Source organism: Rhododendron vialii, chromosome 7a (genome assembly GCF_030253575.1).
Source record: "Rhododendron vialii isolate Sample 1 chromosome 7a, ASM3025357v1".
Lineage (NCBI taxonomy): Eukaryota > Viridiplantae > Streptophyta > Magnoliopsida > Ericales > Ericaceae > Rhododendron > Rhododendron vialii.
Window position 1 is genome coordinate 20,416,345 of NC_080563.1, and position 16,064 is coordinate 20,432,408.

The window sequence follows — 16,064 nt, forward strand, 5'->3', positions numbered from 1 at the left end:
TAACGCAAAAATAAGGACAATCACAAATAAATACATATAACATGAATTATCCTTAGAGTGAAACAGTAAAATTACTCAAACTTAACCACCCACCCCACAGTGCCCACACCCCAGAAAAAATTACCCAATTCCACTTACTCTCCAAATTTTTTCACTTGCACATGCACACACGGGAGGGTGTGCCCTTAACCGCTACATTATTTAAAGCTCACGGAAGGATAAAATTTTAGGACAAACGTTTAAAATGGAGCATGAAAATTATTTATCAAAAAGAAAAATGATCGTATTCCTTGCCTATGTAAGAAATATGTATATGCTCTTTAATTTTCATTACTATGTTAAAAGGTGTTTTATTTTAGGAAAAAATTCAAAATACCCCTCAAACTTTACACTCAATGTCTATTAGACTTCCAAACTTTCAAAAAAATCAATTTTACTCCCAAAGTTATCTTCTGTTATTCAAATAGACCATTTCCGTCAAATTCCGTTAAATTGATAACGGAATTGGTAACAGAATTTGTTTTTTCGTTAAATCCGAACTTTGGTGCCTTTCCCTCTCTATCTCTTACACCCATGCCCACACACCCCACCACCACCACCACCATTGCCCTAAAATGAAGCTTTTACTAAAATATTTACTCTGTAAAGTACAGGGAAAGAATGGAGATGCTCTTAAGCATATCAATTGAAGTTCAAATTGATCGTTAGGGAAAAAAACTAAACCTTTAGGAAATCGAAATTGACATACACGGCAATCTATCGAGATTGAAAGCACCAGTGGACGAGTTGTACTCAAAATGACAGAAGAAGTAGTGGTTCCTAACCGCTTCAAGCTTCGTGTACCCCTTGAAGCTGTGCACCATGTACTTCCCCTCGATCGTATCAGCGCTCTGCACGTCAAAACAACTCCTTCAAACCATGGAATTGTCGCCGGCTGCCCATCGACTCCTCCGGCCTGTAGCACCACCGGACATGAACCCTAATGTTGGCGCCCCTGTGCCCTCGATCGTCTCCACCCGCGCCACAGAGGACCACTTTGAGGAGTCAAAGGGGCACATTAGAACGCAGTCACCGGCTACCGGACACGTCATGGTTAGAATTTTTGTTGATGATATTGTAGAGAAAGAGAGGGGAAAGGGGAATAGAAAAACAATCTATGTTATCATTCCATTGTGAATTTAACGGAAAGGGTTTATTTGAATATCAGAATATAACTTTGGGAGTAAAAATAACATTTTGAAAGTTTGGGAGTCTAATAGACACTAAACGTAAAGTTTTGGAGTTATTTAGAATTTTTCCCTTATTTTATGATAATGAAACTTGTTGAAGCTAACACTACTAAATTGATACTTTTCCCCTAACGTATCTAATGATAGCCAAATGCTAGTAGACGCCCTGGGTCATAAGTTAGATCATATTATATGAGCTTAGAAAGTTGGAAACACCATTTCACTTGGAGAGCAATTTTGTTCATCCTCGTTTTGTTCACCCTCAACGAGGGTATTCTCATTCTATGTCTCACTTTTCTAATCAAATCCGTTCAGTTTCTCCAAATTCATTTTCTTGGATCTCTTGGCAAAATTCAGCTCAATCGAATATCAATAAGTGCTTCATCTAAGAGTGACAACATGAACGGTTTTGATTATGGTAATAAAACATGGAATGAGCATACTCTCGCAAGGGTGATCAAAATTACTCTCTTTTACTTTTGAGGATAATTATTTACTTTTGTAATGAGGAGTCTCCAACTGCACGAATTAATTGAACTAGTACCAAATATTTACAGGGTCAAATCTACCCTTTTTTTAAAGTGTTTTCATTTCAAATGGTAATGCTTACGTCATTTTTTTGCTCTTTACTACCTATGTAGTTTGGCTTTAAAAATTAAAGTCAAGGTAAATTCAAGAATTGTGTTTACTTCTTCGGAAGAATTAATACAATAACTGTTTGTAATTTTTCAGGATAAATGACTTTTGATTAGTATAGAGGGGGCAATTGTTGGTAATGAATTAGTTTTTAATACGGTTTTATTATTGACCTCATTTTTTTTGTCGGTTGAGGAGGATGATATATACGTTGTAGTGGTCGTCCGATTGTTTGTTTACTGCTTTTGTCCTATTTTTATGTAGTCTATATCTTCTTTTGAAAAGAATGTAAAGAAATAAATTTTATTTGCGTATGGGGTACTATTGGAAACTAAAAGAACTCCAATCAATGATATATATAATGTTGTTTATTTATCAGAAACAAACAGTTATTGTTGATTACCAAACAATTAATGTATATTATAGTAAATATAATTTACTACATTTATTATGGCTAAACTATTGCCCAGGGGCATTTGTTATTGATACTTACTGAAAGGGTGAGGGCTTGACAAGTGTCATTAAGACTGTAGTAATCAAAGTGACACTCAGTGTAAAGTACAAGGGTGCAAAGTGTACTTTATCCGAAGCCATTTTCACTGCATGTGAAATCACAATTCTCGGGAGCGGCTATTCGCATCCCTCTATCTTCTCCAATAATCCGTTAAAATTTTCCAACTAATTACGACATGACCCCAAATGCAAAATGACCTACTTGTCCCAACATTATCTTCCTCCCCTTCCCCCTCAAATCCATTAGCCATGGTTTAAAAAAAAAAAATATTCGACTGATGAACCAATCGACTGGTTCCTCCACACAACCAAAACCCATCCCTCTTTCTTCTTCATCTGCATTCTCTCTCTTAAGCTTGTTCATCATTTCAATCTCAATGAAGGAGCAAGAGTCAAATATTGTATCAATGGAAGGTTCCACTCCATTTCCATTAAAAAAAAATGACCCACTTATTGGTTTCGATTTTGAAATTGAAATGGAATCAAATTCTTTCAGCAACGATATGATGGATGAGGAGAACAAAAATGGTGTGAAGTAAAAGAAGCCAACTTAATTCGCATGGGAGAAGCCAACTTCGTTTAGAATTTACAATTTTTTTTACCAGTTTTTCGGTGTTTTGGGTCCAAAAAAAGTTGAGTAATTGCGCTAGTTAACTACCGTAAAATATTACCATACTCGATAGTTAGTTACCGTAGTATATAATTTCAGCAGTAAAATACTGAAAATATGAATATTAGTCTTGTTATACTCTAGTTCGGCAGTTAATTACCGAATTGTGTATACATTTTCTATAACGCCCCCAATTTCGGGTACGTTAAATAGACAATTTAATTGCAACTTAAAAATATTGTCTGGCTCTTTATTACATCACAACCTCCGTAAGAGTACTTCCATTACACAAGGGAAGGGAAATTAAGGTTTCTAACTACAGCTCCGCTGTTCTTCCATCTTAGCCAGCTCTTCGGCTCCAAAAGCCTCCAAGGTGTACAACTCACCATGTTCATCTACAAAATCTGACACATTATACCAGCGTCGCCACCGATATAATATGTCAGGGTCACCAAAGGTAACACCATGAGCTACAAAAACTCAATAGAATAACCTATACCCATTAACCCTTAACTTACAAACAATAGATCATAATACTAACGATTTCCACATAATACATGCATATTTAACAAAACAGTTCATAATGACACATCCACATTCGCTAATCAACTATCGTTTGTGTCCATGGTTTTCTGAGTTTCTCCTACGCGACTCGTCGTGGACCATGTCACCATTTTCCATTTTTCATTTTCCAAATCATCATTTTCAAAATCGTTTTTACACACCCAATCTCGGTTCTGCCGTTCTAGTCTCTCGAGTATCCTCACAATGGTTCTGCCGTCTCGGGTTCCCATTGGCACACAATTGCATTGGCTCATCTCCGCGGATAACCAAGCCATTCCTCACCATGGTTCCGCCGATCCGGTTTCCCATGGGAACGCACACAACCTCACAATGGTTCTGCTGATCCGGATTCCTATTGGAACACACGCAAACCTCACAATGGTTCCGCTATTCCGGATTCCCATTAGAACACACACACATTCACACAATGGATAAGTCCGGCCACATTGGGGTTTCAAAACTTTTTCTCCTTTTCAAAACACGCATTGTTATTAACACACCCTAGCCGTCATGTTTCTTACTTTCTTGATTTCTGTGTCTCGTTTTCATGCATAGACTCCGCGGTAGAACTTTTCACAAAAGTAATTATAAAATCATTCTTTGTAATCTTAAAACTAAACTAGCAAGATCATCCAACTCAGTATTATACCACAAGTAATATAAGCAATTCATGAAGCATGCTCATAATCCTTTTAAAGATCAAAATCCGAATACTTCCGGTCAAGCGATAATATTCCACCCTTTTAAAATCCGTATATTTCTTTCTTTGTGGAAAGTTCTAAACAACATATGTTTAATGGAGTAACAATTGATTATTCATTATGTTCATACTTTCTTTGAGCAAAAATAAGTCGTTGTCTATCATGCAACAAAAAGATAGATAACCTTATCTACTTAGTCATATTTCATGTTATACTTTGAACTAAAGAGTAAAGACATTCTACTTTTTAACATACGGTTCTATACATAGAGTTGGTAAACAAGGAATCCTACCTTACTTCTTGGCGGTTGGTCGGTTTTTTAGAATAGGTTGTCGGTTTTGCGAATCGGCGGCATAACGGCTCTGAAGTGCTTTGAAAGGAAGAGAGATGGATTTTCTCTTCCTAGAAACAACTTTGCTAACTAAACTAGGCTACTTTAAAGATCTAGGGGTGGTTTGGTGGTAGCTCTCAAGAACTTCAAGAAAACTTAAGAAACTTGAACTTTGGAACTTGGAAAGCTTAGAAATTCTAGAGAGAAGTTGGAGCAAGGAGTGAAGGTGTGAGTTTAAGCTTGGAATGGCTTGTTATTTATAGGCCAAGGCTCCCTCTCTCTCCCTCTCATCCGAAATCTCTCTCTCCCTTCATATCTCTTTTTTTATTCAACTTGTCATGCTTTCTTTGAAAGATCAAGATCTAGTTTTAGGCTTGCATGGCTAGATTTAGAACTTTGGATTGGATTATGGAAGATTTTGTGGAAGAAAGTAGGGTTGTACAAAGATTTATTGATTAATAAGGACAATGGAAGGTAGATCTTGCTTGGAGAAGTATATAACCCAAGATTGAAAGGATATAAGAAGATCATGGAGGATCAAGTCAAGGTACAACCAAATCTCTCTCTCTCTCTCTCTCTCTCTCTCTCTCTCTCTCTCTCTCTCTTTTGTACTTTGCATAGCTATGTGTATATATATATAAATATATGAGTTAGGTTCCGGTGAGGGATCCCTCATTTTATTAAAATGCGGGACTCCCCTTTCCGATTGAATTTCGATGATCCGAGCCGTTCAAAGTGATCAGAACGTGATTTTAAGGGTCCCCATGAGAAACCAGCAAAAAAAATGGCCGGGAAGGGCTTCATCCTACCAGTTTTCATTGAACGGTTCAAAAAAAACTGCTCGGATGACGTCCTTCCCGGTCATTTTTTTTGTTGATTTCTCACCGGGACCCTTAAAATTACGTTCTGCACACATTGAATGGTTCGGATTTTCAAAATTTGATCAAAAAATGAAAGTCGGATCCCTCACTTGAAAAATCCTCTATATAAGCATGACCAAGTATATAAATAAAGGTACAAGGTACTAGGTGATCTTTAACTAGATTTTCAAATCAAAATTTCCTATTAAAATAACTTAATATGCACATGTGTACTTTGTAATATATATATATATATATATATATATATATATGTATATGTATGTATAAATAAGTACTATGCAATCTAGGTAGATTTTCAAGTATCTAATAAAAAATTACAAGATCAAAATTCCCTATTAAAATAATCCTATTAGGCACATGCTCCATTAAAATATTAGATTTTGTACCTAGGATATCTTAGGGTAATATATTATATAGTACATACACATACAAATATATATATATATATATATATATATATATATAAGTATATCATCACATGGGAAAATCTAGAAAATGATTTAATAAATAACCCTTGTACTTATTGGCAAGACTAATGCTATTATCCAACGGGTAATAATTTTCCTAGCGGTTATTGACCAATGGATAAAAGGGTGAGGTATTATATACACTAGAATATTACCATATGTCCTTTAGGCATGTACATATAACCATATATAACTAAATATGAGTACTTTAACAAAATCTATTTTTGGTAGAAAATCTAGGTTTTCTATTGTCCAATGGATAAAGATTTTTTCTAACATTTATTGTCCAATGGATAATGGTTAAAAGGTTCAAGGAGGTTCAAAAGGCTCATCTAGGGTTAGGATAAAGTAACTAAATGGTTAGAATCTAACTATACTTGCCAAGTAGAATATCTAGCCAAGAAATATAAATTTAAAATACTAAAATCTAATTATGACGGATTATTAGAAATTAAAAGGAATTCTTGGAAGCGAATCTAAGTATTAAAATAAAATTCAAAATTTTAACGAAATTTTTACTTACTAAAAATCAGGGTCGTTACATTTTCGACATCTAGTTACCGAAATTTATACTTGTTTTCAAAGATACTTGTTTTCAATAGCTAATTACCAAAATGTATATACATAGGACTTTTCGTATATTGTTCGGCAGAGGACAAGAAGGAGTGACGGTGGTACGGCGGAGTTCCGGATTTGATGGTGGTGGCTATGGCGGGCTATGGTGGAGATGGTGGAGGTGTGGACAGAGGGGCGGTGGGGCGGCAGTGGTGGTGCGGCGGTCGCTGGATATGGAGGATTTGGGACTGTGGTTGTGGAGGAAGAGAGGAGAAGGGTTTTGTTTTTTTTGGGAACGTCGAGCATAGGGCAGAGGAGAAGAGAATGGTATAATAGGAAGATTAAGTGTATTTAATGAGTTAATGGATAAAATTTGTATTTTAAAATATTAGGATGAGTTAAGTGAATGGAGTGAGCTAATGAAAAAAATCGGGCGGTTCCGGGGACACCTAAAAAAACACCCCATAGCTCCCGATCAAATTTTGATGATCCGAGCCGCTCAATGTGATCAGAACGTAATTTTAAGGGTACCCGTGAGAAATCAGCAAAAAAAATGACCGGGAAGGGCTTGATCCGAACAGTTTCGAACGGTTTTTTATTGAACGGTTCAAATAAAAACTGCTTAAATCAAACCTTTCCCGGTCATTTTTTTTGCTAATTTCTCGCGGGCACCCTTAAAATCACATTCTGCACACATTGAACGGTTCGGATCATAAAAATTTGATCGGGAACTATGAGAATGAGATTATGGGTGTTTTTTGGGGTGTTTTTTTAGGGTGTCCATTGAACCGTTCCGGAAAAAAATAAAGGAACAGTTAGCGCGCCCCAACAGTTATTGCGATTTACGGAAGGAAAGAAAATACAGTACAGTAGTACTGTAGTAAATAGAGTACGTGAACGAGTTTGACAAACTCAAAGCTCCCAAATCTGTGCCCTAAATTACTTGCCATGAAAATGCTTTGAAACGAATTGAATTTCTGTTTACTAGCAATAAGCTTTCTTCATGGATCGTCTTCGTCCGAGAGAGAGAAAGGTGTTCTCTGGCTTTACAACAGCTGAGGTTAAATTTCGTAGCTCTCTTTCCTCTGTTTATTTATCTGGTTATTGGTATACTATCCTATTTTGGTACTGAATGTCGATGGATTAGCTTTTTATTTCACTTGGGTCTTAGGAAATTCAAGGGATAGTTACGTAAACATGATGGATTACTGGTTTTGTGGTATACCTTGCAGAGGGAAATAGAAAAAGATTATTATTTTTTTAAGCCCTAATTGCAGTTTTTAATTAGCAGGCAATATGGGTTTCTTGAATGGAGTAATTGATACCACTACTCAAGGTTTTCAATGTTGGGTTTTAACATAGATTTAGCTAGTTTATGAATATCCATACGTGATTGGTACATCGGAAATACGTGTTAATCATGTTGCCACATACATTGCAAAGCCAGATTTAAATGTGTTTGTGACACCCTTATTTACAGAACTTCTAGTGAGGGATCCCGCACTCTATTTGCATGCGGACTTCTAATCTCAGCCATTGATTCTTATTCGACGGCTGAGATTAGAAGTCTGCACGCAAGAACGTGCGGGATCCCTCACTAGAAGCCGACTGTCTTTATGTATATGTTATGATCAATAGGCAATTCAGAGTTTGCTGAATAGCTGATGCCATGGTTAACGGGCTTATGAATGGACATACATAAATTGTGTAAAGATGTGGGCATCGCCATTGTCGGGTTTATGTTGTTTTCTACATGAGCTCTTTGGATTGATTATAACTGGAGTTTGTCTTATATCGGACATGCTAGTAATTATAATCAATGAAATTACCAACATACTCCAAAAACTTGAATATTGATGGGCCCATGGGTACAAATTAATCCACTGCTGTTGGCTGGATGAACTCCTTAATTTATTTGCTAATCTTTATAAAGTTGTTATGCTGAATCTGGAAAAACCAGGCTGGGGTTTGGAGTTTTGATTGATTGGTCATACTATGTGCAATTGAAGCATTGTTTATCCCACGCTGTATTATGATTGTAGCATGGTTTCTGGTTGGGTGTGAATTCCGTATGCTAACTAAGTAATACCCTACTTATGAACTTAGTAACCACAGGTCCACAAGCATGTGAGAAAATTACTGTGTTCATTGATGTTGATTGCAATGTCCTTGAGATCAGGGCCTTTAACTCATATGGTACCTTGGGGTTTGGTTAGTTATGTTTATCTTTTACCCATGTGGACGATCTATTGTAAATATATCTAACTTGTAATTGGTCTAACCAAAAAATGCCGTGGATCTCTTGATCCATAGAGATAATGTGCAGAAATTTTATTCGATTAGATTGGTGAAGTTTAAAAACATAAAATATGGAGAGTCGGTAGGGAAGTTAGGATGGTGGTAAGACGATGATGATTAGCTGGGTCATAGCTGAGGTGCCTGTGGGATACATACATGCGGGAGGGAGAGCGTGTGATTGTAATGGAGGTTTTGGAGGAATAAACCCTTTTATATGTACGTGGATATGGAGGCTAAGTGGTGGCTGGCGTCAAGGGCACATGTTGCTTGAATTAGAATCAAGAACAAGTATTGTCCTCTACAAGCCAGACACTGGTAGTGTACAGGCTCAAATACGGTGGAGATAATGGTAGTGGAGGTTATGCGGAATGCTCCTCAAGTATCAATGTGTACAGAATGCAAAACTCTCTTTAACAATATGATGTTTGAAGGTGCTTCTCTCTCTCCCTCTCTCTCTCCCTCTCTTAGATTGGTTAAGGTGCAAATCCCCCAAAGCCTTCAACTAGTGAGTTTGATGATCTCAAAGATCCTACAAGTACTTACGCTTTACTCCCTAGTCCCGACCTAGGCTAGTTTAAGATGATCATGGCACGATGGAGTCATGGCAAAGGATGTGGATTGGTGCTGGATGTGCTTGAGTGAGCCAATGTTATTCACCAGCTTCCTGAAAACTTGCATTGCTTAACCTATGAGAGGCTAACAAAGCACATGTTATCGTACAAGTCATCCACCTGTTATCTTAGAAGGTTAACCCGTGGAATCACATGACTAAGTGGAGGTGACATGCATTGACCCAAGGTTTTTGTGGCAGGTGGGTTCAAGTTCCTGCGACTGTAATTGGTGATTAAGAAAGAAATGAGGGTTTTCCCTCTTTCAAGCGACTAAATGGAGTGAAATTTCAAAAAATAAGCTGTAGATTTTTTTCTTGTTCAAGTTGGTCTAAATTGTTGCCTAATTTTGCTCCAATTTGAAGAAATTCAGTTGAAGTGTAAGACTTGTATTGCTTGTCCTCTAGTGTATAGTTAAATTTTCTAAACATCTTGGGTGTAATTGCAATACCATTAGTCATCTATTTGGATTTGAATGGACATTGTTTCAGTTTTTAACTTTTTACAGAGTTACTTTATTGGTTATTATTACCATCTGCCATGTTTGTTTATAGGTGCTTGGAGTTAGGTTGTTTCTTCTTCTTTCAATCTTAAAACAACGATTTCTATTGAAATTCCGAACAAGTGAAGAGCCTGCTATACAGTTTATGTAGTTCTCTTATTCGGCTATTAATATGCTATTGTTTAAGCCATTGTCAATATTGTACATGCTTTGGCTTTAGTCTGTCATGGGAAGTGGAAATATCCTGTTGATCTCAGAATTCAACTTTTCCTTTTTCCTATTTCTCTTTATTTTTTCTGTCAGAAGATATCGAGTGGCATGATATACTCTTTTGCTCTTCCCAATTAATACAGATTGCGAAAATGGAGAAGTTGCATAGAGAATCGGGAGAACAATCTCTGGATCCGGTGTTCTGTAAAAGGATTTCAAAAGATTTCAAGTGAGTGGCATACTTTGATCTAAGTGTAAACATACATGAATCGAATTAACAATTCACATCTTTGTACAGAAATTTGAAGTCCTTTCAGAAGATGGTGGTTTGGTAGTTGAATCCTTCTGTTTGTGATTTTTTTTTTCCGCAGCCGCTCTAAAGGTCGAGTTGGGAAACCTGTTGTGAAGTGGACTGAGGTTCGCACTTTTCCTCCTTTGCTTATTTTGTTTGTACCTAAACTGTTTATAGAAACCCTATCGTTATGATTACACTTCAGGTACAAAGTTGGTTTCATAATAGGAAGCAATCCGATCCACTGATGGATGCATCTTCACCTAATTCTCTGGAGAAATTGTCTGTTGCTCCAGAAGGTCCTCTGAATAAAGTATATAAAAGTCCTCAAGTATCCAACGGTAATTTGATTTTTGGTGTTCTGTCAGTACCAAGGGATATGATTTTAATACAAGGCCTCTGACTCTTCAAGTTAGAACTTTTAGATCGGTTTTCCAAGGCATAAAAGTAAATCTATATTTATACCTAAAACTCCAATCTTCTTTTTCCAACCTTTAAGAGGGTTTGGCAAACTGAGGAAACTTTCAGAACAAATTTTCATTTTTGGACTCATTGGCCAAGTCATGCATGAGGTTAGCACCTTGAATAATCTCTATGCAGTGGCATGCTCTGTTGTATTTTTTGGTCCAAAATTGTAAAATTCTTTCAAGGGGTGACATGGTTTTTGTTGTGAGTTTTTTTCCAGCAGAATCCTAATGTAGGCCATAAATCAGAATCTCTGTTTGTCTACAAAATCAGAGTGGTGGTCGGTTGAGTGTTTCTCCATAGCTCATAGCCTCATACAACTCTTGGTCTTACAATTCTCTTTATGCTTACTTTTAGTCCACTCTTCACGACAAAATTTTATGACAATTAAATTGGAAAGAATTTCTATATTTTCTGGAGAATGGATTTGTTGTGGAGTTTTTGACAAAGTCTCGTTCCAAAATCAGGTGAAACGATTCCAGATCTATCAGAGTTGGAGTTTGAGGCTAAATCATCTAAAGATGGGGCATGGTAAGCCTACATATTTCTTTTTGGTAAATATCCTACACATTGCCTGCAAGGTAAATGTTTTGGCATTTCCTTTCTATCAGATATCTAGCTGGTTATTTGCTTGTGTATGGGTGGAGAGGATTTGCCAATATGTTGCCTTTTCTTTCCCGTGGATGTGATATGCCCGCAAAATGCTAGCACTAAGGACACTGTCTAATAATATGCAGAATGGTGCTTGAGAAGATGTAGACTTTGTCTTTCGTCGTTGCAATAACAAGTTCACCATTTCTTTCGCTCACCTTCAACGAAATGTTACCTTGCGCTCACAACAGAATTGAAAGTTAACTATAGCGCCATTTCCCACCAACTGGAATTGGGTAGTGATTATCTGCTGCTTGTGAAGCTGCTTTTTCCACTGTCCAACTGTCTATCTATATTCTGGAATGAGATATCTGAATTATTGAATGACGTTTACATATTCCCAGTTTATGAGAATCAAACTCTATATCACTATCCATGTTAGACTAAATTACCGTTTGAGATATCCATCTTTTCAGTAAAACAAAAGCTTTACTGAAAAGCATAAGGATTTGTTAGTACATTGATAGCAGTTAATAACAAATAGAAAAACTCTGTATCGTTGGTCGCACTTGTCTTGAGTGAGTTGCCGTAAATAAAACTCATGTCTGGGTTTTGAAATCACCTCTGCTGCAAAGTCCCAAAGTAGGCAGGAAAATATATGAGCAGCAGTTTGGTTGCTTGGCATCCAATGTGTACCATTGACTTGCTTAATTATGTTCTTGCTAATTGGTGTTATGAATCTAAAAGTTTCCGCACGATTATAGACCCCAAAATAGGCTGCAAGTGACAGTCATCAAATGTGGCTGCACGTGAGGGGGGATGTTAAGGAATAATCCCACACTGCTTGGGAATGAAATGGGTGATCACTTGATATAATGTCGGGACCTCTTCACTTAATAGATTAAGCTTTTGGGTTGGATAAAAAGTTTCTACAGTTTTCAAAGTAATAGCAGGTGGTATTGGACCATCAGTATATTCGGAGGCTATGATACATGGACTCCTCCAATATATAAAGTACTCATATTGGGCACTCAACGCTCGGATAAGGGTATGGGATCAATGCCCGGTATGCTGAGTTTGATATTTATCTAGCAAGCATATTTAGTGACGATTTACCATGAACTGTGCTTGAAATTCCTGTATTATGCCTAAAATGCCTTTAGGCACCTTGTTAACACTATTTTGCAATAAAATAAAAGAAATAATGTCCTTGAAATGAAAATTAGATGAATCCGATAAGTAGACACATACCTGCACCTGACACTTGTATCCTTGTCCATGTACCACGACTCGGAGGTTAGTTGTTACTTATTGGTTTTGCATCGCTAATTCCTTAGTTTTTGGTTTTTACAGGTATGACGTGGATGCGTTTCTCGCCCATAGGTTTCTTAGTTCAGGTGAAGCTGTAAGTAGTTAAAATATGAAGATCATTCAGTCCTACTTCTGTGGTTCTAAAAATTTGTTGTGAGGGTTGTATTGTTACTAATCAGTAGCCTCCTCTTGAGGTTGATGTTATAAAATATAACCCTTTGTTTTGAGAAGAAAAAAGGTTTTAGAAAAGGAGAAAAATGAATGGAAGAATAGAAAAAGGAATGACGATAATTGTGTATGTACTATTGTCTCATGATCAGTGTACAAAAACAAGGGATGCCAACATGCTTGAAATTAAATTAAATGCTATATCTTAACTATTTTGGGTGATATATTGGAAATTTGAGTAATTGAAGGTAAATTTCCGAAGGTAAATTTCCAATGAGATGATACAGTTTTGGTTTTCTATGCATATCGAAGGACATATCAACTCACATCTTTGATATTACGTAGAAGTTGTTATGTGATGATAACACAGTCGTATTGAAGAATCATCTTCCTGTGTCCAGTATATTATTGTTAATTTTTTCGTGCCATGGACACTTCAATATGAGAAAGAGATGTTTAACTGGTGCTGTTATGTTGCTAGTTGCTACTGCTGGCTCCAGTTTTTAGTATCTGGTTGTTCTTTCGGAAAGTGATTATCATGTAGTTTTGGGGGCTTGTCTACGAATTGAGTTTGCTTTAGACTTTTAGTATGGTTTGGCTTTTGTTTAGACTGGAGAAGGCCATTTTCAGCAAGCAGTTGCAAGTTCAAATTTTATATCACAATATCAATTGACACATTTCCCTTTGAATCATCTGTTGGTTAGTCCTATTACCAAAGCGATCCATGCTTTAGTCAATTTTACGGTATGCTATTGTACATACTTTGGCCAAACCATGGGCTTAATTCATGCTTTTTGACTGCTTTATCGCTTCTTGCTGATGGGGAATGTTTCTAAATGTAGTGCAACATCTCGTGAATTGCTTGCTTTTCAAGTTCACCTTTTATTTCTGTATGCAATATAAAGGCAAGTTTGAGAGATTGTCAATTATTGCAGGAAGTTCGTCTAAGATTTATAGGGTTTGGGTCTGAGGAGGACGAATGGATAAATGTGAAAAATGCCATCCGGGTTCGCTCTCTCCCCTTGGAGCATTCGGAATGTGGAAAAGTGAAAGTTGGAGATCAGGTGCTCTGCTTTCAGGTAATATTATTTTTCCTGCCCTCATTTTTCAACTGCTGCGAAAAAAGCCCTGGCCTATGATCTTTATTTTTGCTGTTTGGGTAATATTACCAGGAGAGGAGAGACCAGGCAATATACTATGATGTGCATATTGTGGAGATTCAAAGGAGAGTGCATGATATAAGGGGCTGCAGGTGTCTTTTCTTGATTCGATATGACCATGACAATACGGAAGCAAGTTCTATTTCCATAAGCTGTTATCAAACTACAATTTCTTTTATTTCAAGTTCTTATATTAGTAGTTGTTGGTTGATTTTGTCTTCAGTGGTTACAAAATGCTTGACATTGATATTGTTCTACCATCTGTATTTTTCCAGGAGAGAGTTCGTTTGAGAAGATTATGTTTCCGGCCGGTTCATTAGATATATTTCAAGCTGAAAATTATGTCGCCACCGAGAGCCTCTATTTTCAAACAAGGCTAGTTTTCACTCCACCCCACTTGTTTGGGACATTACGCAGTAGTTTGGTTTTTAGCCTCTCTTCTGTTGTGTTTCTATGTACATTGGGTACATATGAATTGATAACCTAAGAGCACGTGCATTGGACTCTTCTAAAATGTTAAGAAAAACTGTGTCGAAAGAAAAACACATACCAACTCTCTCTCTCTCCGCGCGGGCGCGCGCGCGTGTTTTGCAACCTATTTGAAGTTGTTTGTTTGATAATGAGGTTGATATGCAATAATTTTCATTTTAAAATTTTGTCACGGAAATTGTGGAAGTCTGACGTTTGCATTTTCTTGTGCAAATCAAAACAAGTATATATGTATGAAAATACACTTTTTTCATACAAATTGAGAGGTTTATTTGTAAAATTGGCTGATCTCTTGAAATCACTGACGGACATTATCAAGTAATATAAAATACTAATACTAATAATAATAATAATAGTCATTGAACCCCTAGAGCCAAGGTAATGAGAAGAGCTAGTATAAATGTATATATCAGAAGAAAAATACTAACAGTAAAGCGAGCACATGCATGATATAGTTACTGAACATCATATGGACGTGTGAATAATCGGCGAAATTATGTATAGTCTTCTTGGCGTTGGGAATTTACAAGACAACCTATCAAAAATTGAGGGGATACGAACACACACACACAAAAATAAAAATGAATCAAACACGATAGGTGTGCACTTTCGAAACTCCATGTTCCCTCCGTCTCCATCTACCATCTCTCCCTCTCCCTCTTCCTCGGTTTTGCTTCGGACTCAAGTGGGATCAAATCTGACGATACAATATAGCAAAGGTGGCTTGGTTTGGCTCCTTTCTCAACGAATAGCCAAATCTGGCATCACACTTCCTGCAAAAATGAGGATAGCTGTAGTTTTTAATTTCTCTTTATTTATGTGTAAAAACGAGGATGGAAAAAGGAGGAGAACGAATGAGATATAAGAGATCTGGAGGTTGATCAGATTGTAAAAATTGGACAACAGATAATGGGTATGAGTAAGAGACAGAAACAATTAACTGATAAGAACACAATATTTTTTTTTTGAAATGAGAACACAATATTGAAGTGCAAGATTTTTGGTGTCTGTTTTTTTTGTGGAAAAGGTGAAGGTTTTTTTTTTGGGGGGGACTACAAACAGGCGATGTTTGGTGTATCAAAACCTTTACTTTCAGTAATCATTTTGGGATTTTTGTACTATACTTTTTCATACACCTTTTAATTTTTTTTTTAAATGTGCTTTGAGTATGTTTTTTTGTATGTAATTTAGAATACTATACTAAAAAGATAGTGTAACTTTTGCAGTACATCTTATAAAAAAAGAAATAGAAACGTCATTTCTCTTGATTGTATATTTAAGAAAACTTGTTTATTTAGTGCTGCTTGCTAATTAGCACGTTTCTATAATTCTATTGTTGTTTAAGTTTCTAGATGATGGACTTGACTCAAATTTGCTAAATTTTTGCTATGTTTTTCAATTTGATCTGCTAGTACTAGTCTTCTTTTTTTCTTTTGTTTTTCTGAATATAAGTACTAGTTTTCAAGATAAATTGATAATTGTA

At 36.5% G+C, this 16,064-nt stretch overlaps 1 protein-coding gene across 5 annotated transcripts; it reads left to right on the plus strand.

Annotated features, from left to right (window-relative positions):
- The first annotated feature begins 7,345 nt into the window (after window positions 1-7,345).
- LOC131333220 (protein SAWADEE HOMEODOMAIN HOMOLOG 1-like) lies at window positions 7,346-14,745 on the plus strand. 5 transcript variants are annotated; one of them, XM_058367637.1, is made up of 9 exons: window positions 7,346-7,547; window positions 10,249-10,334; window positions 10,477-10,522; window positions 10,603-10,738; window positions 11,330-11,393; window positions 12,807-12,858; window positions 13,868-14,011; window positions 14,105-14,184; window positions 14,368-14,745. In XM_058367637.1, exons 1-9 carry the CDS (start codon window positions 7,491-7,493, stop codon window positions 14,381-14,383), a joined length of 681 nt encoding a protein of 226 aa, XP_058223620.1. In that variant the 5' UTR covers window positions 7,346-7,490; the 3' UTR covers window positions 14,384-14,745. The 5 variants fall into 5 exon arrangements, with proteins under 5 accessions (XP_058223620.1, XP_058223617.1, XP_058223619.1 ...); XM_058367634.1 differs by having other exon boundaries at window positions 7,363-7,547; window positions 10,603-10,737; window positions 11,279-11,393; window positions 12,807-12,850; window positions 14,105-14,745; XM_058367635.1 differs by having other exon boundaries at window positions 7,365-7,547; window positions 14,105-14,745.
- Window positions 14,746-16,064: the final 1,319 nt, after the last annotated feature.